At 67.1% G+C, this 21,392-nt stretch overlaps 3 protein-coding genes across 8 annotated transcripts; 2 read left to right on the top strand and 1 right to left on the bottom strand.

Moving 5' to 3' along the window:
• The first annotated feature begins 16 nt into the window (after positions 1-16).
• Positions 17-3,909, top strand: CPTP (ceramide-1-phosphate transfer protein). Of its 4 annotated transcripts, none has more exons than XM_033432644.2 (3): positions 17-131; positions 2,096-2,228; positions 2,391-3,909. In XM_033432644.2, the coding sequence occupies exons 2-3, from the start codon at positions 2,107-2,109 to the stop codon at positions 2,911-2,913; spliced, it is 645 nt and encodes a 214-aa protein (XP_033288535.1). In that variant the 5' UTR covers positions 17-131; positions 2,096-2,106; the 3' UTR covers positions 2,914-3,909. The 4 variants fall into 4 exon arrangements, with proteins under 4 accessions (XP_033288535.1, XP_033288533.1, XP_004272321.1 ...); XM_033432642.2 differs by lacking the exon at positions 17-131 and adding an exon at positions 189-790; XM_004272273.4 differs by lacking the exon at positions 17-131 and adding an exon at positions 189-1,911.
• A 156-nt stretch (positions 3,910-4,065) lies between these two features.
• TAS1R3 (taste 1 receptor member 3) lies at positions 4,066-9,632 on the top strand. Its single transcript, XM_049699096.1, is given in 12 exon segments — positions 4,066-5,692; positions 5,694-5,982; positions 6,059-6,377; positions 6,380-6,736; positions 6,739-6,839; positions 6,974-7,156; positions 7,269-7,386; positions 7,444-7,546; positions 7,548-7,641; positions 7,643-7,869; positions 7,871-8,095; positions 8,097-9,632. Coding segments are annotated over 12 exon segments (2,535 nt in total). The 5' UTR covers positions 4,066-5,402; the 3' UTR covers positions 8,326-9,632.
• DVL1 (dishevelled segment polarity protein 1) lies at positions 9,186-21,385 on the bottom strand. Of its 3 annotated transcripts, XM_049698925.1 has the most exons (16): positions 20,907-21,255; positions 15,473-15,542; positions 15,224-15,345; positions 14,834-14,937; positions 14,453-14,591; positions 14,104-14,197; positions 13,955-14,024; positions 13,733-13,872; positions 13,581-13,657; positions 13,429-13,496; positions 13,134-13,286; positions 12,406-12,537; positions 12,160-12,327; positions 11,799-12,005; positions 11,060-11,099; positions 10,402-10,541 (listed from the first exon to the last, which is right to left on the bottom strand). In XM_049698925.1, exons 1-15 carry the CDS (start codon positions 21,074-21,076, stop codon positions 11,089-11,091), a joined length of 1,725 nt encoding a protein of 574 aa, XP_049554882.1. In that variant the 5' UTR covers positions 21,077-21,255; the 3' UTR covers positions 10,402-10,541; positions 11,060-11,088. The 3 variants fall into 3 exon arrangements, with proteins under 3 accessions (XP_033288508.1, XP_004272323.1, XP_049554882.1); XM_033432617.2 differs by lacking the exon at positions 11,060-11,099 and having other exon boundaries at positions 9,186-10,541; positions 20,907-21,385; XM_004272275.4 differs by lacking the exon at positions 11,060-11,099 and having other exon boundaries at positions 9,186-10,541; positions 13,209-13,286; positions 20,907-21,385.
• Between the last annotated feature and the right edge of the window lie 7 nt (positions 21,386-21,392).

The following is a 21,392-nucleotide window of genomic DNA, read 5'->3' as shown; positions in this document are numbered from 1 at the left end:
AACTCGGACCCGCGCATCGGACCTTCTGATTGGGCGGCCGGCAGCCAATCCCGGGCGGTGGGTCAGTGGCCGGGGGCGGGGCCGCGGCCTCCACTGCGGCTGCGCGGGGCAGGTGAGGGGCGGCGTTGCAGGTGAGCCGGACGCGGTGGGATCGAGCTGGCGCTGAGGAAACCCACCCCAACCGAACCGGGCGTGGGAGGGGGCGGCCGAGGACCCGACTCCCGCCCTGGCCCGGACCCCGGGCCCCTGAGCCATCCCTGGGCCTCAGCTGGAGCAGGACCCACCCGAGCCCCGGATCCCACCTCGGCGCCACCCGGAGCCCCCTTAGCAGGCGAGACTGGGGCTGTGGTGCCGGAGGGTTGCCCCCTTTTTCCTGGGGTCCTTCAGCTTGCTGTCAGCCACAGGGCTGCGGTGCTCAGGCCGGCCTCAGGACGAGCCCTGACCTTGGGACCGTGGACTGCCCCTGGGGGAGCCTTGGCGGTGCCCTGCATCACCTTCCCAGAGCTGGCAGGCTGCCCGCCCCCGGCCGCGCCGCCCCTGCCCTTCCTGTTTTTTCCAAGCTCTGAAAGGCTGCTGGCACCTCCTGTTGGCTGCTGGCTCAGGTTCTGGGCAGGAAGGCCAGGCCCACAGGATGTCTGGTGACCAGGAAGGTAGCCCTGAGGGCCTCAGAGGCCATCTGCTCGGTGGACAGAAGACTGAGGGCCTGAGAGAGGGGAGGGGTGTTCTAGAAACCTCCGGAGTGTTATCTTCCTGAGTCCAGGCCCGGCTGTCCCCCACACCTGAAGACAGGGTGAGCTCACCTCTGGGCACTCCACCCAGTGCCAGGCATGCAGCCAAGCCGTGGGGCCTGCAGGGCCTCAGCAGCACCTACTGGGCCCCATCAGATGCTCCCAGCAGCCTGGGTGGTGGGCAGGGGAGGGTGTGCGGGCCCATTTTCCCCAAAGATGTGGGACAGGATCTTAAAACAGTGCACGATTTGCCCGCACAGTGGAAGGCAGACCCTGCCCAGGCACACCAGTGTGCTCTCCTGGCTGAGCTCTCACCACACACCTCGGGCGACCGGGCTCCCACAGTGCTCCCAGCACCAAGAGCACAGGAACCCCCATGCCCAAAGGGGTGAGAGCTTGTCCTGGACATGAGGTGAGACACAGCTCAGTCCCCAGGGCCTGTCAGAGCCACACGGCAGTGCAGGCCCCAGGCACCCAGGGAGGCAGGGGCTGAGGTGCCCAGCGACACCCACTAACGCTTGGGCACTTGGGTGTTTGTGGAGTGACTATATGAATGCCAGAATCCAGAGCAGGCCTCTGGCCTGGGGCACTTCTGGACTCCCTGGGGCTGGGGGAGGGCCTGTGGCTGTCTTCAGAGCGTGAGAAAACCTGTGTGTGCTCCAGCTGCCCTTCTGTGTGCGACGGGTACAGTTACAGTAGGAGTGAGAAGACTGGTGTCTGTCCATCTGTCGGCAAATGCTGACCCCGCAGCCTCTGCTCTGTGTGTTGCGATGCAGCTTCAAGCAAGGAAGGGCGTGGCCCTCCAGCCTCAGCCCACAGTCTGTCTCTCCACGGTGCTTATCCTTTTACCTACTGTGTTGAACTTCCTGTCTTTGCTATTATCACACACACACACACCTGCCACTAGGATGTTGCCTCAGCGGGGCCAGGCTGTCGGTCTCACTCACAGTGCACTGGAATGGGTGCCTGGCTCTGGGTGGGGACTCAGCAAATACTTCTCCAGTTAGTAGGAACAGACATACACTCAAGAGAGACAGACTATAAACCAGCAAGGAAACCTGAGCAGAGACGCCTCCCACGAGTGAGACGTGGCAGTGGTTTGACAAGCCTGAGCGTCGGGGGGCCGTGCTAAGAGCCGGGCCAGGCCTGTGTGTCTGCGAGTGTGTGACCCGAGCAGAGCGAGGTGGGCTCCTGGGGAGGAGGGGCTGGCCTGGGGATGGGGGTTATTGTGGGCTTTCACTGGGGAGCAGCAGTAGCCCAGCTGTTTCTTTCCAGCTGCCCCTGCCCTCCCTCCCCGAAATAATGACCCAAGGAGGGAGCCTCCTCACCAGGAGACAACCCACAGCCTGACTCCCGGTGTGTTTCAGTTCCTGTTGAAATGGATGACTTGGAGTCAGAGTTTAATCTGAAAGTTGTCCTGCTCAGTTTCAAGCAGTGTCTCAACGAGAAGGAAGAGGTGCTGTTGGACCACTACCTCGCCAGCTGGAGGGGGCTGGTCAGGTGCGTGCGAGGGCCTTTCCTGGCCACGTGTCCCACTGCGTCCCGCTGGCACTCGTAGTCACCTGCCGGCCCGGTGCTGGTCAGCTGTCCTCACTAGCGGCCCAGAAGGTGGGGGGTGCTCTCCCCCGCACCCCCAGCTGAGCGCCCGCCTCCCTTGCGCAGGTTCCTGAACAGCCTGGGCACCATCTTCTCGTTCATCTCCAAGGATGTGGTGGCGAAGCTGCAGATCATGGAGCAGCTGTGCGGTGGCCCCCAGCAGGAGCACTATAGCACCCTGCAGGCCATGGTGGCCTACGAGGTGGGCAGCCAGCTGGTGGACCTGGAGAGGCGCTCCCGCCACCCCGACTCGGGCTGCCGGACGGTGCTGCGGCTGCACCGCGCCCTGCACTGGCTGCAGCTCTTCCTGGAGGGCATCCGCACCAGCCCTGAGGACGCGCGCACTGCCGCGCTCTGCACTGACTCTTACAATGCCTCGCTGGCCGCCTACCACCCTTGGATCATCCGCCGCGCCGTTACCGTGGCCTTCTGTGCACTGCCCACACGCAAGGTCTTCCTGGAGACCATGAACGTGGGGTCCCCCGAGCAGGCCGTGGAGATGCTGGGCGAGGCCCTGCCCTTCATCGAACGCGTCTACGACATCTCCCAGAGGCTGTACGCCGAGCACGCCCTGCTGGACCTACCCTAGGGGCTGGCAGGCCCAGGTGGGGTGGGCTTCCCCTAATCCAGAGCTGGGTGGGGGCAGCCGGGACCTATCAGTCCCACCGTGGAACTTTCTGGGTCCCCCTGTGAGCTGAGCTCGTCGGGAGCCATTCAGAGCATCCAGCCGCTGCAAACAGGCTTCACGGAGAAGGCAGACGCTGGCCGTCTGCTCCACGCCCGGCCTCTCCTTTGCCTGGGCATCTCATCTTTACCCTCAGCTAAGGTACACTCATGTCCAGTCAGGCCTTTCCCGGGTAGATGAAGTGCAGGAAGCAGTCAGTGGGGGTCAGGATTAGTGTTCATGGAAAAGCTGCCCCTGCCGGGGAGTCGTGGGGCGCAAGACGCAGTGTCTGCCCAGCTGGGCTGCCTTGGGCCCCTCTGTAACGGCTGGCTGTCCCCAGGACAGGGAGAAAGTCCTGGGCAGGGGTCAGCACTGCAGGCTTTCCCCCCGCCCCTCGCCTCCTCAGCCAGGGGCCCACGTTTCCTCAGCAGTGACAGCAGGACCTGAAGCCCCGAGGGAAGGACTGCCCTGCTGCCACCGCCCTGCACACGTGTCAGCCGCTGCCTGTGGCCTAGAGTCTGCACAGCACAGCCTGAGAACCCCCAGGATCCCAGGACTCCTCTGGGCCAGTGCTGGCTTCTCCCTCTCCAGCATCCAGCGAGATGCTGTGCTCCCTCTTCCCTGCCCCTTACTGCTCCATCCCCGTGGAGCTCAGGAGTCCCAGAATGACATAGCACAAGGGAGGGGGCCTCGACCCTCAGTGACAGGCTGGCAGGTGGCCACACCCATCCCAGCCATCACCCAGTGCTTGGGGGCCTGGCCCCACCCACTGCCTCTTCACTGTGAGGCCAGGACCTCAGGTGCCAAGGGGACATTATTCACCGTGCAGCAAACGTACATAAGTGCAAGCTTTCAGGTACCCTTAGAAGCTGTAATACGGGTGATGGCTTTTCCAAAATAAATAAACTGCACTTAGCAGAACTGCTGCTCTCCAGGACGGGGGTGTCGGGTGTGCCAGGTACCTGCTCCCAGGCAGTCAGGGCTGTGTCAACCACAGGGACGTGAGGTATGCCCCGGCCAGTGCTGGGGTCCTGCCCATCTCTGTGCAAGCTTTAGCCCTGCCGAACCCCATCTGTTGCCAAGGTCCACATTATCCCCACTTTAGAGGTGAAAAAACTGAGTCACAGAATCACCTAAGTGGCTGAGTTGGAAACACAGGTCTGAGACCAGCCACACACCGTGTAGAGAGAAGAAAATTTGCCTGGACTGCAGCCAGTGGAGGGGAGCTGCTCACGCCATGGCAGTGGCCTGGACAGAAGGAGGATGCCTGTCAGGGAGGGTCCTCTCAGACGCTGCCCCAAAGCCAGCACTGAATAGCAGTGCCCAACACAAGCCACCTCCAAGTCCCCACACCCAGCGGGGACCAGAGCCTGGTGTGCCTGCAAAGGCCAGTGACTGGGGGAACAGCCTGGGATTCCCCTGAGCCAGACAGTGAGGGCTGCACGTGTGTGCACGTGTGCATGCAATGGTGCAGGTGCAGGCCCTGCGCATGCGTGTAGCGTGTGTGCTGTGCCATGTGTGCGCGCCCCACAGGGCAGTGGAGACAGGTAAGGACTGGATCCCTAGACCACGTCCCATAAATGTCTGCCGGGCCCCACCGCCATACCCCAGGGCCATCGCTAGCCTCCCCCAGCTCCTCTGGGTGCCTGCAACCTGGTGTCAGTGAGGCCCCCAGCCCCAGACTGGGGGAGACGGGTCCTCAGGCACCCAGAGGCTAAGCGGGAGCTGCTGGCCTGGCCCCCAGGCCCCCGGCACACCCTGGGGCTGACCTGGCTGCAGCAGCCCGCTTGGTTACAGCATTTCCTCCCTCGCTTGCATGCCGCTCCTCGGGCCCAGCTGTGAGCCTGGCCCGCGCAGGCAGGGCCCAGGCCGGTGTGAGCACGGCCAGCCACGGGGCCCCGCAGCTTCTAGGCCTTAGACCCTCAAGGTGCACTGTCCCCAGGCAGGCCGAGAGCCCACGGCCTCCCCCTCGGGACTCTCCCCACCCTAGCCACGGGGTGGGAGCGGGCCATCCGGCCACCCACTGTCCTCCTGGCTGGCCTGCAGGGCTGTGGGACACACACCCCCAGGCTGCCCCTGGGCCTGCCACGGGAGCCACCCCTGCAGTCTCCCACCCCGACTGCCGACAGTGCCTCCCCAGGGCTGGAGGGAGTGTTTCTGTGCCCACTCCCTGGGGCATTGGCACCTCCAAGCCTGTCTCACAGGCAGCTGGAGAATCCAGGCCCCTCTGGCAGACGGGTACAGGGTGACCCCTCTCCAGGAATAGGTGGGTGCCAGGGGCTTGGGCACAGGCAGGTAGCAAGGTCACAGTCAGCGGCTGCCCAAAGCCTGCCTGCCCGGGTCACTGTCAGCCAGAGAGCCTAGTGGTGGCATCAGGATGAATCCAATGTGAGCACACCTGTGGGGCCCAGGAGATGGAGGACATCTCCAGGGCCCCGAGCTGGCAGGTGAGGACAGGCAAGCGCTTTGCTAAACAAATCCTCTGCCCCTCCACGCCCCGACTCCCCATATCTGGCGCCCCGGTCAGTCTGCCCACTTGCCGTCCCTGCTGGAAGCTGCCACCTGCCATGCCAGGCCTGGCTCTCCTGGGCCTCGCGGCTGTCCTGGGCGTCAGGGCAGGGGCCCCGCTGTGCCTGTCCCGGCAGCTCAGCTGGCCAGGGGACTACGTGCTGGGGGGCTCTGCCCCCCTGGGCTCAGCTGAGGATGCTCTCGTCCCCTGGGCTGCTCTGGGCGCTGGCCACGACGATGGCCATGGAGGAGATCAACAGCGGGTCCACCCTGATCCCCGGGGCTGCGCCTGGGCTACAACTTCTCAACACGTGCTGGGAGCCTGTGGTCGCCACGAAGCCCAGCTTGGTGTTCATGGCCAAGGCCGGCAGCTGCAGCGTCGCCGCCTACTGCGATTATATGCAGTACCAGCCCCACGTGCTGGCCGTCATCGGGCCCCACTCCTTCGAGGTCGCCCTGGTCACCAGCTTCTTCCTCATGCCGCACGTGCACCCCCCAGCCCGCGTCCCCCCTCCTGCCCGCCTCGGGAGCCCCTGCGTCAGGAGCTGCCTTGGACCCGCAGGTCAGCTACGGCGCCAGCACGGACTGGCTGAGCAGCCGCGAGACGTTCCCGTCCTTCCTCCACACGGTGCCCAGCGACCGCGTGCAGGTGGCGGCCGTGGTGGAGCTGCTGCGGGAGCTGCACTGGAGCTGGGTGGCCGCCGTGGGCAGCGAAGACGAGTACAGCTGGCAGGGCCTGTGCCTCTTCTCTGGCCTGGACTACGCCAAGGGCACTTGAATCGCGCGCGAGGGCTGGGTGCCGCTGCCCAGAGCCGGCAGCCCGCGGCTGGGCTCCGTGCAGGGCCTGCCACGCCGGGTGAACCAGAGCAGCGTGCAGGTGGTGAGGTGTTCTCCTCTGCCCGCACTGCCCGCACCCTCTTCAGCTACAGCATCCGCTACAGGCTCTCGCCCAAGATGTGGGTGGCCAGCGAGGCCTGGCTGCCCTCAAACCTGGTCATGACGCTGCCCAGCATGGACCGGGTGGGTACCGTGCTCGGCGTCCCGCGTCAGGGCGCCCAGATGCCCGAGTTCCCGTCCTACGTGCAGACGTGCCTGGCCCTGGCCGCGGACCCCGCCTACTGCGCCTCGCTGGACGCAGGGCAGCCAGGCCTGGAGGAGCACGTGGTGGGGCCGTGCTGCCCTCAGTGTGACTGCATCACCCTGGAGAACGTGACTGACGGGCTGCTGCACCGCCAGACCTTCACGCCTTCGCAGCTGTGTACGGCGTGGCCCAGGCGCTCCACAACATGCTGCTCTGCGACACCTCGGGCTGCCCTGTGCGGGAGCCCGTGCGGCCCTGGCAGGTGAGGGCACGGGAGCTGTGCCACCAGCGCCACCAGGGAGGAGGGACAGTGGGAGCAGGTCTGGGCTGGGGGGGCTGGGGGGGCTCCCCGCCCCCCCGTCCCCCCCGTCCCCCCCCGTCCCCCCCCCCCGCCAGCACCCGGAGAACACGCACAACCTGAGCCTGCGGTTTGACACCAACGGGAACGTGGACGTGAATCATGACCAGAAGCTGTGGGTACGGTGGGACCGGACGCCCACACTGCGTACCGTGGGCACCTTCAATGGCAGCCTGCAGCTCTGGCACTCCCAGGTGAGGTGGCACACGCAGGGAAACCAGGTGAGCGCCAGCCCTGCCTGAGGGAGCGGGGCGGCCCCCAGGGCTCGGGCAGCTGCAGCCAGCCATGCGGAGCCTGAGCCCCGGGGCCCGTGCCAGGAGCCCGTGCCCGGAGCCTGTGCCCCAGTGCTCACGGCAGTGCAAGGAGGGCCAGGTGCACCGCGTTAAGGGCTTCCACTCCTGCTGTTACGACGGTACCGACTGCAAAGCAGGCAGCTAACAGCGCAACCCAGGTGAGCCCTCCGAGGGCCGTGGCAGGGGCGAGGCTGGGGGAAGCCGACGGCCCCCAGCACCCCCCTCTCCTCCCCCTGCCCTCTGCAGCAAGTGTGACCAGGACCACAGGTCCCCGGACTGGAGCACCGGTGCCTCCCCCGCCGGCCCAAGTTCCTGGGGCTGCTTCTGCTCTGGCCCCGGCTCTGGGCCTGGTGCTGGCAGCCCTGGGACTCTTCATCTGGCGCCGGCACAGCCCACGGTTCGGGCCTCGGGTGGGGGGCCACAGGCCTGCTCTGCCTGGGCCTCGTCTGCCTCAGCGTCCTCCTGTTTCCCGGCCGGCCCAGCCCTGCCAGCTGCCTGGCCCAGCCGCCGCTGCACCACCTCCTGCTCACCGGCTGCTGGAGCACACCCTTCCTGCAGGCGGCTGAGATCTTCGTGGGGTCAGAGCTGCAGCCGAGCTGGGCAGACCGGCTCTGCAGCCACCTGTGGGGTGCTGGCTGGTATCTTCCCGCCGGAGGTGCCGACAGGCTGGCAAGTGCCGCCCACGGAGGCGCTGGTGCACTGCCACGTGCGCTCCTGGGTCAGCTTCGGCCTGGTGAACGCCACGCTGGCTTTCCTCTGCTACCTGGGCACCTTCCCAGTAAAGAGCCGGCCCGGGGGCTACAACGGTGCCCGCGGCCTGACCTCTGCCATGCTGGCCTACTTCATCACCTGGGTCTCCTTCGTCCCCCTTTGCCGACGTGCACACGGTCTCCCAGCCTGCCGTGCAGGTGGGCGCCATCCTCTTCTGTGTGCTGGGCATCTCCCACCTGCCTAAGTGCTACCTGCTGCTGTGGCGGCCGGACCTCAACACCCCTGAGTTCTTCCTGGGAGGGGGTCCTGGCGATGCCAGAGGGCGAGGCAGCAGTGGGGGCGGGGAGGAGACTCAGGGAGAAAACAAGCGACCCCTGACCCAGTGACCTCACCCCAGTGAACTCATACCTAGTCAAGGTGCCCCCAGACCAAGTCCCTATGCAGCAACCTAGACTGTGCCCCAACTCCGCTGTGACTCCCCAGCCCTACATTCTGCTGACCTTGACCCCACAGTGACCTCCAGAGTGCATAAGGGGCCTCAGCTCCGTGGGATCTCAACCCCTGGGGCCCCAGAGGCAGGCTCTGTCCCTGCCCCAGCCAAGCCCTGGCCTGCACAGGTGACCCAGTGCCACTGTTCCAGACAGAGGCCCATGGAGGCTTCCTCGGGGCCCCCCGTAGCCCAGGCTGAGCGCACAGGAAAGCCCCCAGCCAAACCATGTGAAGGCAAAGCTGGATACCACTTGCCTGGCTGGGCCCAGCCTGGGCCCCCCCCCCAGCATCCTGTCCAAGCATCGTAGGAGTGGGAGGTTGGCGGGTGGGTGGGGCTTTCTTGACCCCTCTGCAGGGGTGTGTGCCTGACTGTGGGCCCCAGTGCAGGGCAGAGACCCGCTCAGGAAGGAGGGGGCACCCAGCTTCCTGCTCTCCCTGGCCAGCGAGCCAGTAGAATGTGGCCAGTCCCCTCCAGCACCGCGGACAGAGCCCGGCCAGGGTCGGGGGTCAGCACCAAGGCCAGCAGCAGCCGCAAGGACGACCCACCCCACCCCACCCTCCACCCCCCGCACCCCCCACCGGAGCCAGGAGCCAGCACCACAGACAGAAGACCGCCCGCCAGGACTGCTGCGGCCAGGGCCTTGTCGCTGGGTCCTGGGTCCTGGGTCAGCTCTCGGACGGACCCTGGGGAAGCTGACCCGGCCCCTGCACCCCAATCTCCTAAAGTGGTTAAAAAGAGACACAGGTCACACGTCGGTCCCATAAAATTAAATGCTTTTTAGTGTTTAAAATAGCATTTACACAGAAGCAGCTCTATTAACTACCTGGACGACGCTCCAGCTCCGCACAGTATCTACAGTGCAGACGTGTGCAGGCCAGCGACGCTGGACGGAGGGAGCAGCGTGCGTGCGTGCGTGCGTGCGTGGCCACCCCAGGACCGCGGGGAGGGGCGAACTGGCCACGCCCTCTGCCCCAGACCCCGCCCCGGCAGCAGCTGTGTGCATCTGTGGCCCTTGCCCTCAGTGTCACCTTCCCTCTCCTGCCATCTCCCCCTCACCGTCCTCCCGCACACCTTCAGACACACCGTGTGTCCCTGCGGGGTGGGGGTGAACACATGAAACTCTGCTCCAGTGGCTGGGAGTGGGGGACAGCTGACTTGGCCGCCACCCCGTGGAGCACACAGGCCAGGCAATAAATAAATAAATTAGATCCCTACCCTGGGCAGCCAGAGAGAGGCCTCGGGGCTAGGACCCTACCCCCGAGAGGGCCCCCCACCCCGGCCTGGGCAGGATGGGGGGTGGGGCCTGTGAACCGGGTGAAGAGGGGGGCCCAGGCCTAGCGGCCACCTCTCAGCTCAACCTGAGGCCCCGTGCACAGCACTGTGGGCGAGTGCGGGTCCCTGAGGCACACGCCAAGGCGGGCAGGTCAGACCTGCCTGAGCACAGGGAGATGGAGGCCCCCCCACCGGGGTCTGCACAGACACAGCTGCTCTGGCCAGGAGGACGGGCTGCCATCCAGGTTACGGTGGCCTGGGCTACCCTCAGCCCCTCTCCTCCAGCCTGCTGCCACTCTGGCCAGGCCCAGACCCCATGGCACGAAGCACAGGCTGGTCTGACCCAGGAAGGCCACGAAGGCCACACAAGCTCCAGGTGCAGCCCCTCCTGCAGGGGCAGCAGGACCACTGGCTGGAAGCAGTGGCCAGGCCGGAAGCACTCTCTCCTTGGTCACATGATATCGACAAAGAACTCACAGGGGTTCCCCATGGCCTTCTGGAAGGACTGGCGGCTGCCTGTCAGCTCTGGGGGGACAGCGGCCAGCTCCCGGACAGGCGGCCCCCCAGGCGGCCCGCCCACCACCGAGTACGCCTTTGTCAGGGGGTGCAGCGGGGGGAGCCCTGGGGCGGCGGCCGAGGCCTGGCTGCGCGGGCTGCTGCCACGGCTGAGCTGGCCAGCAGGACGCTCCCGCCAGCCGCCGCTGCCCACCCCGCTTGGCACTGTGTGGTCCGACTCGCTGCCACTGCCCCCAGCTCCAGCCGACCGGCTCTCCTTCTCACGCCCCAGGGCCCGACGGCTGCTCCCGCCAGCGCTCCGGGTGGACCCACTGCTTTTGCTTCCTGGGGTCAAGAAGGGGGGAGAGGAATGGGACGGTCAGTGCCGGGCCTTGCCTCTTCCAAGATGGCCGGCCATTGCGAGGACAACCAGGGGCAGAGCCTGGTGGTCCTGAGCCGGGGTGCAGGTGGAGGGGGGAGCCATGCAGACACAAGGGCTGGGCCGGCCCCGCCCAGGGAAGCAAGAGCAGCTGCAGCAGGCCGGGGGGGGGGGGCGCGGGGGGGCAGTGGCAGACAGGCAGGGACACCAGGGCCAGCTCAGTGCCCCCACTCCTCACCCCAGTGCCTGGACCGAGGGCCTGGTCTTGCAGCTGAGAAACCGAGGCCCAGAGAAGGCCGTGTGTGCTTGGCGCACCTGCCGGCCATCTTGGGCTCCCCACCCAAGACCCGCCTTTCGTCTGACCCTGGAGCCCTGGCTGGCCATTCGGCTCAGCCCCTCCTGGGCTCAGGAAGTGTCGGGAACCTGAAGACGCCCACTGGCTGGGGATGTGCCGGGAGGGACGCCGGGCAGGACCCTGGCTTACCGGCCCCGAGGGTCCGTTCCGCTAGTCCTTCAGTCTAAGGCTTGCCCAGCACAAAGCAAGGGATAGATGAGTTACAGAGCAGGCCCGGCTGGGCACCCACACCCTGCTACCAGGGTGTGACCCCACCGGCTGGGCCTGTCCAGGGTCCACAGGTGCCCAACACGGCTTCCCCTCAGACACCACTATCCTCCGATCCACTCTCCTGTCTCCCCGTCCCTTTCTGGGTCCACCGGGCCAGCCACCAGACCTCTCCCCAGATGCTGGGGGCACGGGCCCATGGACCTCACTGACCCCACTCAGCCTCGGGACACTTCCAACAGGTCCCCTCCTCAGGGACACCCCAAGCTTCCCGCTCAGCTGCCCCACACATCCCAGCATCGGGCTGGGCCGTCTATGAAACTGTCACCTCCGGCTGCAGGCGGAAGGCGGAAGTCTCTGTCCTCCACTGTGTCCTGGGGTCCCCATGCCACTCCCCCACCCGGGCCACCACACCCCGATGCCCCCATCCTTCCCACACCACCTCTGGCCTCTGCCACGGCTGGAGCACCAGCCCCCACACGCAACCCCTGAAGCCTCCGGGTTCTTCTCTCTGGCCCTCCTTCGACCACTCGCCCCTTCTAGAAGGAGCCACCCAGGGCCCAAGCACAGAGCGGATGGGAGCGCACAGGGTGGAGGAACCGGCACACAGGGCAGAGCTAGGCGGTGGGGAAGGTGTGGCGGCCGGGCGGGAGGCCCTCACCTTCACTCTGCTGACTGCCAGCACTGCCGCTGCCGTAGCCGAAGCCGGGGTCCTGGTACGCGGGCGGGAAGCAGGGCGGGGGCCCCGGGTACTGGTAGGGGTAGCCCTGCCCCAGGGGCCAGGGGGCGGCCGGGTGGGGCAGCGGGGCCAGCGTGTCCTGATCCGAGGCCCCGCTGGAGCCGCTGTTGAGGTTCAGCGCCGCGAAGTCTGCGAAGGGGTAGGCGGGGGTGAGGGGGGTGGGTGGGGCGGGGTGGGGGGTGGGCGCGGGGCGGGGGTGGGGGCGGGGTTGGCGTGGGGCGGGCGTGGGGCGGGGTGGGCGGGCCCTCTGGGGACCCCGCCCCGCCCCGCAGCCCCTACTCACTGCTGCACAGGTCCCCGAAGACGTAGTAGCACTGCTCGGAGAAGGTGATCTTGTTCACCGTGTGCCGCAGGAAGCCGCGCTTCAGCATGCTGCTGGCGTACCTGCGCGCCTCCCGCCGCTCACGGAAGCCCTCCAGGTGCGTGTACAGCCAGTCCACCACGTCCGCCCCTGGTGTGGTGGGCGGCCGTCAGGCAGGGGCCCGGGGCCGCCCCGCCCCGCCCCCTCTGCTGGCCGTGGGACCCTCACCAATGACGGCGTTGGCGATGGTGATCTTGAGCCACATGCGGTCGCGGATCTCCAGGCCTGAGTCCGGCAGCTGCATGACCCGGACGACAGCGCCCATGTCACTCTTCACCGTCAGCGGCACCTCCTCCAGCTCTGCAAGGCACGGCCTCCTCCTCAGCCCGAGTGGCTGACAGACGGGGCGGGGGTCAGAATGGACCCCAGGCCCCACCTGCCGCACCCCCTCAGAGACCAGACTCTGCTGGCCCAGTGACTGGGGGGTCCAGCCCCACTGCTTGACAGCTCCGAGGGTCAGGGAGCCGGCACATGGGGGTGGGTGGGGGCTGGACCTTCGTCTCCTACCCTGCAGGCGCTTCATCAGAATCTGGGATCCAACCAGGACGAGGAACCCACGGGCGGAGATCGGGCCTCTTCAACCCCCTCCCCCGCGAGCTCAGGGCTATTAGTCATGTTAGTGGCAGGAAAGCCAGGTGAGGGCCCTGCTCAGACAGCCGCCCCTCCCCGCCCCGCCCCGCCCCGCAGGGAGACCCCTGGGCTGGCCGGGCCCCTCCAGGCATCTTCCACCTCCACCAGAGGCTGGGAGGAGGGCGGAGCCCTGTGGGCGCTGCATCTGACTGCCGGAGCCTGGCATGGGATGGGCCTCGGGTGCAACCGACCATCCCCATCCGGGGCGCCGCGGCCAGGCCCTCGCCTGGGGCCTCAGTTCCCTGGTCTCGTGAGCCACCACTTACGCGGAGCGCCGGGCACCGAGCTGGTTAGTGAGGAGGTGCTGGTGCGCGTGACGGCGCTGGAGCAGGGGCTCGTACCGTAGCGGGGCAGGGCTCCGGTCAGCGCCGCCGTGTGTGACAGCCAGGCGGCCGGGTCAATGGGCCGAACGGGGTCAGCTGGGCGGCCACCGCGCGGCAACAGACGGACGGACGGACGGCGGGAGAGAGAGCAGAGCACAGGGGCGCAGAGGAGAGAGGACCTTCAGGCCGCGCTGGGCACCCCCCGCCCCCGCCCCGCTGGCCCCGTGGGGTCACTCACCCCTCGGGATGGTGAAGTAGCTGCGGGGCGTCGGGTCCCAGCACTTGGCCACAGTGAGGCTGATGGGCCTGCGGGGAGGGCGGGTCACACGGCGAGGCCCCGGGGGGACTCCCCCAACTCTCAGCCCCTGCCCCGCCCGCCCCGCGCCTCACCCTGTCTGGGACACAATCTCCCGCAGGACCCGCACCGCGTCGTCGTTGCTCATGTTCTCAAAGTTGACGTCGTTCACCTGGGGACGAGGGGTCAGCGCGGTGGGTGCAGGTGCCGGCCCCCCGGCCCCCCAGTGGCTCCCCCGGCCCCGCACCTGCAGCAGCATGTCACCCGGCTCGATGCGGCCGTCGGCAGCCACGGCGCCGCCCTTCATGATGGAGCCGATGTAGATGCCGCCGTCGCCCCGGTCATTGCTCTGGCCCACGATGCTGATGCCCAGGAAGTGGTGCCTCTCTGCAGAGAGGGGGGGTGAGCAGGTGCCCCCCACCCGAGGACCCCCTGCCAGGCCCGAGGACCTGCCCCGCCGAGGCCTCACCCATGTTGAGCGTGACGGTGATGATATTCAGGGACATGGTGGAGTCCGTGATGCTGCTGAAGGAGGAGGCCTGCGGGGGGCGCCAGGTGAGGGGCTGCGGGTGGGACCGCGGCTGGGACCCACCTGCCCGCTCGGGCCTCCACACCTACCCGGTCTGTCTGCCGCAGGCGCTGCTTCCGCCGCCGGCGCTTGTGCTTCCGGATGAGCCGGGAGGAGGTGCTCTGCTCCGTGGAGCTGCTCAGCCTGGCGGGGTCGGGGCGTGGGGGGTGGGGGTGGGGGGGGTGGGGGCGGTCGGCGCAGAGTCAGGGCCTGGCCACCCCTCCCCCACGCGGCAGAGGAAACTGAGGCCAGAGGGGCGGGGGCGGGGCCAGACCTGGGGAAAGCCGCCCCCCCAAGGCAGCGAGCCACCAGCAGGGCCCCCTGCCCACACGTGCACATGCACGCGGACACACCCTGCGCACACGCCCCGCCCCGCCTCGCACCCCAGCCCTCGCCCACCGGCTGGTGTTGTCGTCCTCCTCCGAGTCGATGAAGCTGCTGGACTCAAGTTCACTGCTCAGCACGGTGGACGCGCTGTCGGGGGGCAGCCCTAGGTCCCGCCGCCGGTCCCCCCTTGGGTGCCCGTTGGTCCGGGCGGCTATGGGGACAGCAGGGAGGGGGGCTGGCTGTGGGGTCCCCTGGAGGTCACGGGCGGCCCTGCAGCCTAGAGCACCTGTTGACCTGGGAGCTGGCAGGGTGACCGCTGGGTTGCTGGGGGGGCCACTAGGGTCCTGGAACCTCTGCCAAGGGACCCCCGCTGGACAGGGCAGTACGTGGGGGTCAGCAGGGGCTTGGGGCGCCCATGGGGTCCCGGGGAGGTCAAGGGTGTGGCCTCGTTACCCTCCTCGCGGTTCCGGCGTCGGGCTCGCTCCCGCCGGTGGCTGACCAGGGACTCCGTGCCGGTCTCGTTGTCCATCCCATCTCGGCTGCCGGCCACATTCGGGCTGTGCCGACAAGGGGGGCTGGGCTGGGGCGGCCGGGCCACTCACGCCTCGAACGCCCTCTCAGCTCCTCTGCTGCCCTCGTCTGGTGGGACCCCGACTCCAGCAGGGGCCCCCATCCACCCGCCGGCCCACTCCAGGCCTCTCCGCCCGCCCCTCCTCTGCTGACCAGCGCCTACTGACCGTGGGTCCCTGCTCAGGGACCTGCCCCTCCCCACCCCTAAGAGGCCTGGCAGGACACAGGCCCCTCAGAACAACTGGGCTCAGCGCCACCCCTCAGAGTCCTTACTGGAAGGAGGGGGGCCGGGAGTCCCCGATGCCGCCTGTCCGCTCGAGAGGCGGAGGCAGGTCTGCGTGGCCGTCAGTGCCCTGAGACCCTGCATCCGAGTGTGTGCCCTCAGCCAGGACCAGCTGCGGAGGAGAGCAGGGCTCAGGGACCGGCTTCCAGGCAAGCCTTGGCAGGGCACCGGGGCACAGGTGACCAGCCTCCTCCACTCCCACCAGCCCAGGGCCCTCTGCCAGCACCCCGTGGACTCACCCAGGAGACCACGCGGCCGTTGAAGCAGGGCAGCCTAGCATTGTCGTCAGAGATCTCCTCCTTCACAACCCTGCAGGCAGATGCAGCCGTGAGGCCACTGCAGTGGGGCCTGCTCCCAGCACTGGGCTCTGGACGAGGGCCCCAGCTCGTCTGGGGTGCAGGCCACACGGGGTGTCCAGCCACACGCCCAGATGTCAGCCTGTGCGGATGCCCGCACCTGGCACCTCCCTTCCCAGGAACCTTTACCACCCTTCCAAGGGCCCCTTCCAGGGTCCAGGTCCAAGGGGACCCAGACACTCCCAGCACCAAGGGTCACTGCCTGGACGGCCCTAAAATGCGAGTATCTGCCTTGCTCTGTGCCTCTGTGCCCCCCCGGCCTGTGCATGGTGAGGGCAGAGCCCACCCTGCCAGCCTAGAACAGGGCCTGGTTCACAGCAGGCCTCAGCACAGATGCGGGCAGGTCGAGAGGGCACAACACACAGACCGACACGCACACACTCCAAGGGCAGGCAGCCGCCCCCCGGCCCATCGGCCCAGCCAGGGAGACAAAAACAGACCCCCACTCAACGGCACCAGCCCAACTCGAGACCTGGAAGGGCAGCCAAGCTCAGGGCCAGCTGGGGCCACAGAGAAGCCTCAGGCCCTAGAGGGCAGCGAGCGCCACCAGCCATACCACTGCCCAGCGGCTAGCCCTGGCCTATCCCTTAATGCCGCCCCCAGTCAGGGGGGCTTGGGGTGGGGTGGGAGAGGCAGGTCGCCAAGGGCCCGGCAATGCTAACTGGGAAGGAGGCCAATGACCCTGGGGCCAGAAACTGGTTGGGGAGGTCCAGGTGTCAGGTTCAAAAGGGTGAGGAGGGCAGCAGGGGAAGGGCCACGGGGCAGGGCGGGCAGTGCTGTGGCCCAGACACATCCCACACTGCGGCCTCCCCGGTGGCCCGGAGGCCTGGAGAGCAGGGCAGGCAGGGCGGGGCCTGTGGCAGGAGGTGCCCTGAGGCCCTGCCCCCTGGAGGCCAGCCCTGCCCAGCATGGCAGGTTCCTACACTTGGGCTTGGGCCCAGTGCAGAAACAGGAGCCGGGAGACCAGGCGGGAAGCGGCCTTGTGGCCCGCTGGGCACAGACACCGCGACTCGGCTAGTCCTTGGCAGCAACAGGTGGCACAGGACGCTCCCATCCAGAGAGCAAGGCTCCAGTCCACCCCACCCACCAGGAGAGGGCCCAAGACCTCAGGGCAGAGTGGACAGAGGAGACGGGCCAGCTGGGGAGGGAGGGGGCACCCCGCCAGGGTCCTTCGGTGACCCCCCCGTTCTGTGCCTGTGTGGCATCCCAGGGCCAGCCACACAGGTACAGATGAGGTGGACAGAACAAGGGACAGAAAGAGTCATTTCTCAGGACACCCCCTCTCCCCAGTGAGGAGCAGACACTGTGTTTGTGGCCCCCACTCACACATCACAGTCCGGCAGAGCTGAGCTCTGGGGAGGCCGAGACCCAGCCCAAGATTTAGTCAAGGAGGCCACACAGAAGTTTGTCACCCCAGGAAGACCTGCGGTGGCCTGGGGACACTTGTGGTTCTGCCAGCTGCAGCCAACAGACGGGGCTGCAGCAAGCCCTCCCGGGGGCCCAGCAGGCCCCAAGCACCATCTCTGAGCGACTGCGGTGACAGAGACATGGGAGGGACCTGGCTCCCACTTCACAGCCCCAGTGGCCCGGCCGGCGGCCTCCCCTGCCGCCCCCCCGCCCCCGCCCTCGCCCTTTCTGACTTACACCACGGGGCCTGCCTGGCTCCCCCAGAGGTGGACACCCCAGGCAGGGGGGCCCAGGGGCATGCTGAGTGCCCACACAGCCAGAGCCTCCAGGTGACCCGCCGCCCGGGGCTGCCTGAGGCCCCCATGTAGCCCACCCACACACGAACGCCCCTCCCAGGGCCCAGAGGCGCTGCTTCCCTGGCCCTCTCCAGCCTGCGAAACACACACCTTGCAGCCTGCACTACGGAGCATCCTGCCCTCCACCGGGCGTTGGGGCGCTGAGGGGCAGCTAGGCCGGGACAGCAGGGAGGGAGGGGCAGGTGCCCCAGCCCCCAGGACAAAGGGCACAGGGGCACACGCTGCCCACCCCCGGCGATGACCAGGGATAGGGACGAGGTCAGGGGTGGGGTTGGGGGAGGCCTTGGCCAAGCCTGGGGAAATGCCCCACACACAACCCCAGGGCTCCCCTGAGGTCTGAGAGTAGACCTCAGGAGCAGTGGTCAGTGAAGACACTGAACCTTGTGGTGGCCACCCAGGGGCACCCCCATTGGCATCTTGCCCACAACCTCAGGATTCCTGGCGAAATCCCAGTTACCCTAGAACTTGGGCTGCCCATCCCCGCCCGCTACCCCTGCAGACTCGCCCCGCCAAGGAATCTGCTCAGAGCGGGGCCCTTGGAGCTGAGCCAGGGGCCCAGGGGGACCCCTGGGCTCCCAGAGGCCCAGTGGGATGGCCCCAACTATGTCCCCAGAGGCACAGTGTTCCCCCATGGGTCGGGGTCCTCAGCTCCCCCAGAGCCTTCCTCTGTCCCCTCACTGCCTCCTGCCCAGGCCCAGGCTCTGCAGGCCTCGGGGTGAGTGGATCCAAGTCCTCCAAGCCCTGCCACAAGCTCCGGGGGGTGACCCATCTAGACTCTCCCAACACCACTAGGGGCACTGACTCCAGATGGTGGGCAGAGTGGGAGCTCGGGCAGCCTGCGCCAGGCCAAGCACAGCCCCCCACTGCACCCCCCAGGGCCCACAGACAGATGGCCCCACAGACCAGAGCTCCTGGCGCAGAGATGCAGGGGCCAGGGCCACTGCCAAGTCCAGCCAGGCCTGGAATCGGCAAGGCAGCCCTGGCAGCAGAAACCTGTGAGCCAGACACCCTCACCCTCTGCCACTCAGCCCAAAGGCTGGGCCCAGACGTCTCCCTGCACTGCCGCTCACCAAACCCAATGCCTGGCACTTCCAGGCCAGCCGAGCACAAGCCCAGAGACCCTCCCCAGCTTCGCTGGGACACAAAAGCTGTGACCTGCATGGGAAAAGTGGGAGGTGGGTGCAGGACTCGCCACCCACTTGGCCAAAGATGCCCGTGGGGAGTGGGACCCGGCCCAGAGCATGGGGCGGTGGCCACACCTTAGACTTAGTAAGGGAAGGGGTTCCCTTCCTGGCCAGCTGTGGCCAGGAACAGAGGCCCCAGGAACTCAGGGCCCAGCCCACAGTGGGCTGAGGGGTTGGGGCAGGAAGCCCAGGCTCACCAGGTGCCCTCACAGTCCCCAATCTGAGGCCACCCCTCTTATGAGGGGGCTGCTGCCCCAGCCCAGCCAGGACCTGCCCCCACTTTCCCCAACCTCCAGCTACATCCACTAGGTATCTAGGGTGAGCTTCCAGCTCTCATTTATACTAAAGTGTGAGTGACTATTCAGCCCCTCCCAGAGGAAATTTATTACACTGAGTAAATGATTCTACAGAATAAATAAAACTTGGAGCTCTGTAGGTAGACCTCAGGGGAGGGGAGGAAGAGGCAGATCCTCTCCAAGGGTCCCTGAGGCCAACAGGCCACAAACCAGAGGTCTCGGGGGTGGGGAATAAGGTGAGCCTCCCCTGCTCTGTCTGCCCATTTCGCCTTCCAGAGTCACTCGAATCCCTCCCCGTCCCAGCCCAGCCTACTAGCCCGGTCTTGTTCTCTCCCCCCTCATCCCAGTCATGCTGAGACAACCTGAAGAACTCCTACTTGTGCTTCAAGACCCAGATCTGCCTGCCCACTGACCTCCTAGGCCAGGGCACCCATGGGTCCTGCAAATCCTCCAGCAGGCCCAGCCTCTGCTGGGAGTGCACCTTGATGGGGGCAGGGGTCTCTGCAGCTCAGCAGCTACCAGACGGAGGACCAGGGTCAGGGCCCTCAGGATGCACCCCAGATCATGGTCCAAGGGCAGCAACCTAGGGGGTTGGGCACACACTGTGCCTCACATTCCCTGCTGGCTTTGGTTTGTGACAGAGCATGTGTGACTTCAGTAATTTTTGTTGAAATAATAAACTAAGTTAAAAACAAAAGCACCCTTTCACATACCCAGTGCTCACAGCCAAAGCACAGCAGACCCAGAGCAGTGAGACTGTAGGAGATCACCCAACGAGGGCTGGCTCCCCAAATCAATGCCCTCCCAGGGGAGCCCAGCCTGGGGGTGGCTCCTAACACGAGCCCGGCAGGGCTGCAGGCTGCCAAGAGCACATGCCCCCTTCTCTGCCTCTCCCTGGTGCTGGGGAGGCATGAGAGTCCAGCTGCCCACATGTCCCTCAGGCCTTCCTGAGAGCCACAAAGTAGCCTCAGCTTGACCTGACCTGGGCCTGCCCAAGGCCCATGCAAACCACAGAATCCAGGAAATGGCTCAATGTCAACGTCCCGAGACGCAGCCACAGACAAGGACACGGGCTGCCTGAGGGCACCCAGGCACACCTGCTCCGCGCACGAGGCCTCTGGGTGCCCCCCCCCCCGCCCCCGCCCCAGCACCGCTGAGCAGGGGACTCAGGTTACCCGTGGCTGTGCCGGGTCAGGCCTCAAGTGGACAGCCAGCCTCCAGCTCACCGCTCACCGTTCCAGAGGCCCAGCCCAGCACAAGCGGGAAGTCCCCACGGCCAGAACAGCCACCACTAAGGGCAGACATGCGGACGCTGACACAGAAGCTGCCCCGAGTCAGCAGTTGGCCTGGGCCGCTCCCAGGAACCCAAGTGCCATGTGGCTCAGCAGGGACAGAAGCCCTGTGGCCAGCAACCCCGGGGCAGGGGTGGGTGGAATAAAGCCCCACATTGCCCAGTGACCCTTGACCTCTGCCCTGTCCCGAGGGCCCGGGAGAAGGGGGTCAGGAGGAGGCTATCCTGAGCCTCCAGAAACGTCTGCAGACCCCAGCAGACAGATCTGTGCCCCTGTCCCAGATCACCTCATTTCCCCCATGCTAACTAGGGAACCCACTGGGTGGCCGGCACCCTGTCCCCACCCCAACCCCTCCCCTCCCAATACTCGGACACTCCTCTGACCCCAAGCCCCATGAATCGCAAGCTCTCCAGGCCATCCCTAAGCATCTGACCTCCACATAAGGGGGGCAAAGGACCCTGAGCCTGACAGGTGCCAAGGTGGTATTTTCGAGGTCGACCTGGACTACAGACCTCCACCGCAAGTCACACTCAGGACAGGACCCAGGGCAGGTGGAGAAGCCAGGACCCTTGCCTGCCCACCGTCCAGAGCTCTCAGGCTCCTGGGCAGGCAGTCAGGGGCCCAGGCGTCCCCTGCTCAGGGCACAGACAGGTGGGACACACCGCACCGGGGCGCGCAGGCACGGGGAGGCACCGCCCGGGTCACAGCCCCAGGATCTGCCCTGCCTGGCGCAGACAGGTGCCCACACGCGCGCCCGCGCACAGGCCCTGTGGCCCACTGACCCGAAGTCCTGGTCCATGGACTTGAAAAAGAATTTGTAGGCGTGCACGGGCCGGTTGCTGAGCACGTTCTTGAAGTCGGCCAGCGTGACGCGCTCGGGCGCCACGGGCAGCTTGACCAGGTACGGCGTCTCCTCCTCGTCCATGTGATAGATGATCTTGGTCTCCGCCATGGCGCGGCGCTAAGGCCCGGCCCGGGCCTTGGACGCGGGCGCCTCCCCGCCGCCGGCCCGCGCCCCGCCCGCGCGCCGCTCCCGGCCCAGCCGCGACCAGGCCCCCGCGCCCCCGCCCGGCCGCTCCGGCCCCGCCCGCCCTGCCGGCCTCAGCCCCGGCCCCGGCCCCGCGCACACCACGGCTGCTGCCCCGCCGCCCGCGGCCACCCATGCGCCCCCAGCCCGGGACGCAGGCAGGGAGGGCGCGAAGCCCGCCGCGTCCGTGCGCCCCGCCGCCGCCCCCTCGGGCCGCGCGTTAAAGGGACGGCGGGCCCTG

This window comes from Orcinus orca, chromosome 1, assembly GCF_937001465.1.
Source record: "Orcinus orca chromosome 1, mOrcOrc1.1, whole genome shotgun sequence".
Taxonomy (NCBI): Eukaryota; Metazoa; Chordata; class Mammalia; order Artiodactyla; family Delphinidae; genus Orcinus; species Orcinus orca.
Note: the sequence above shows the minus strand (reverse complement) of the source record. Positions and strands in the feature narration are given on the sequence as shown.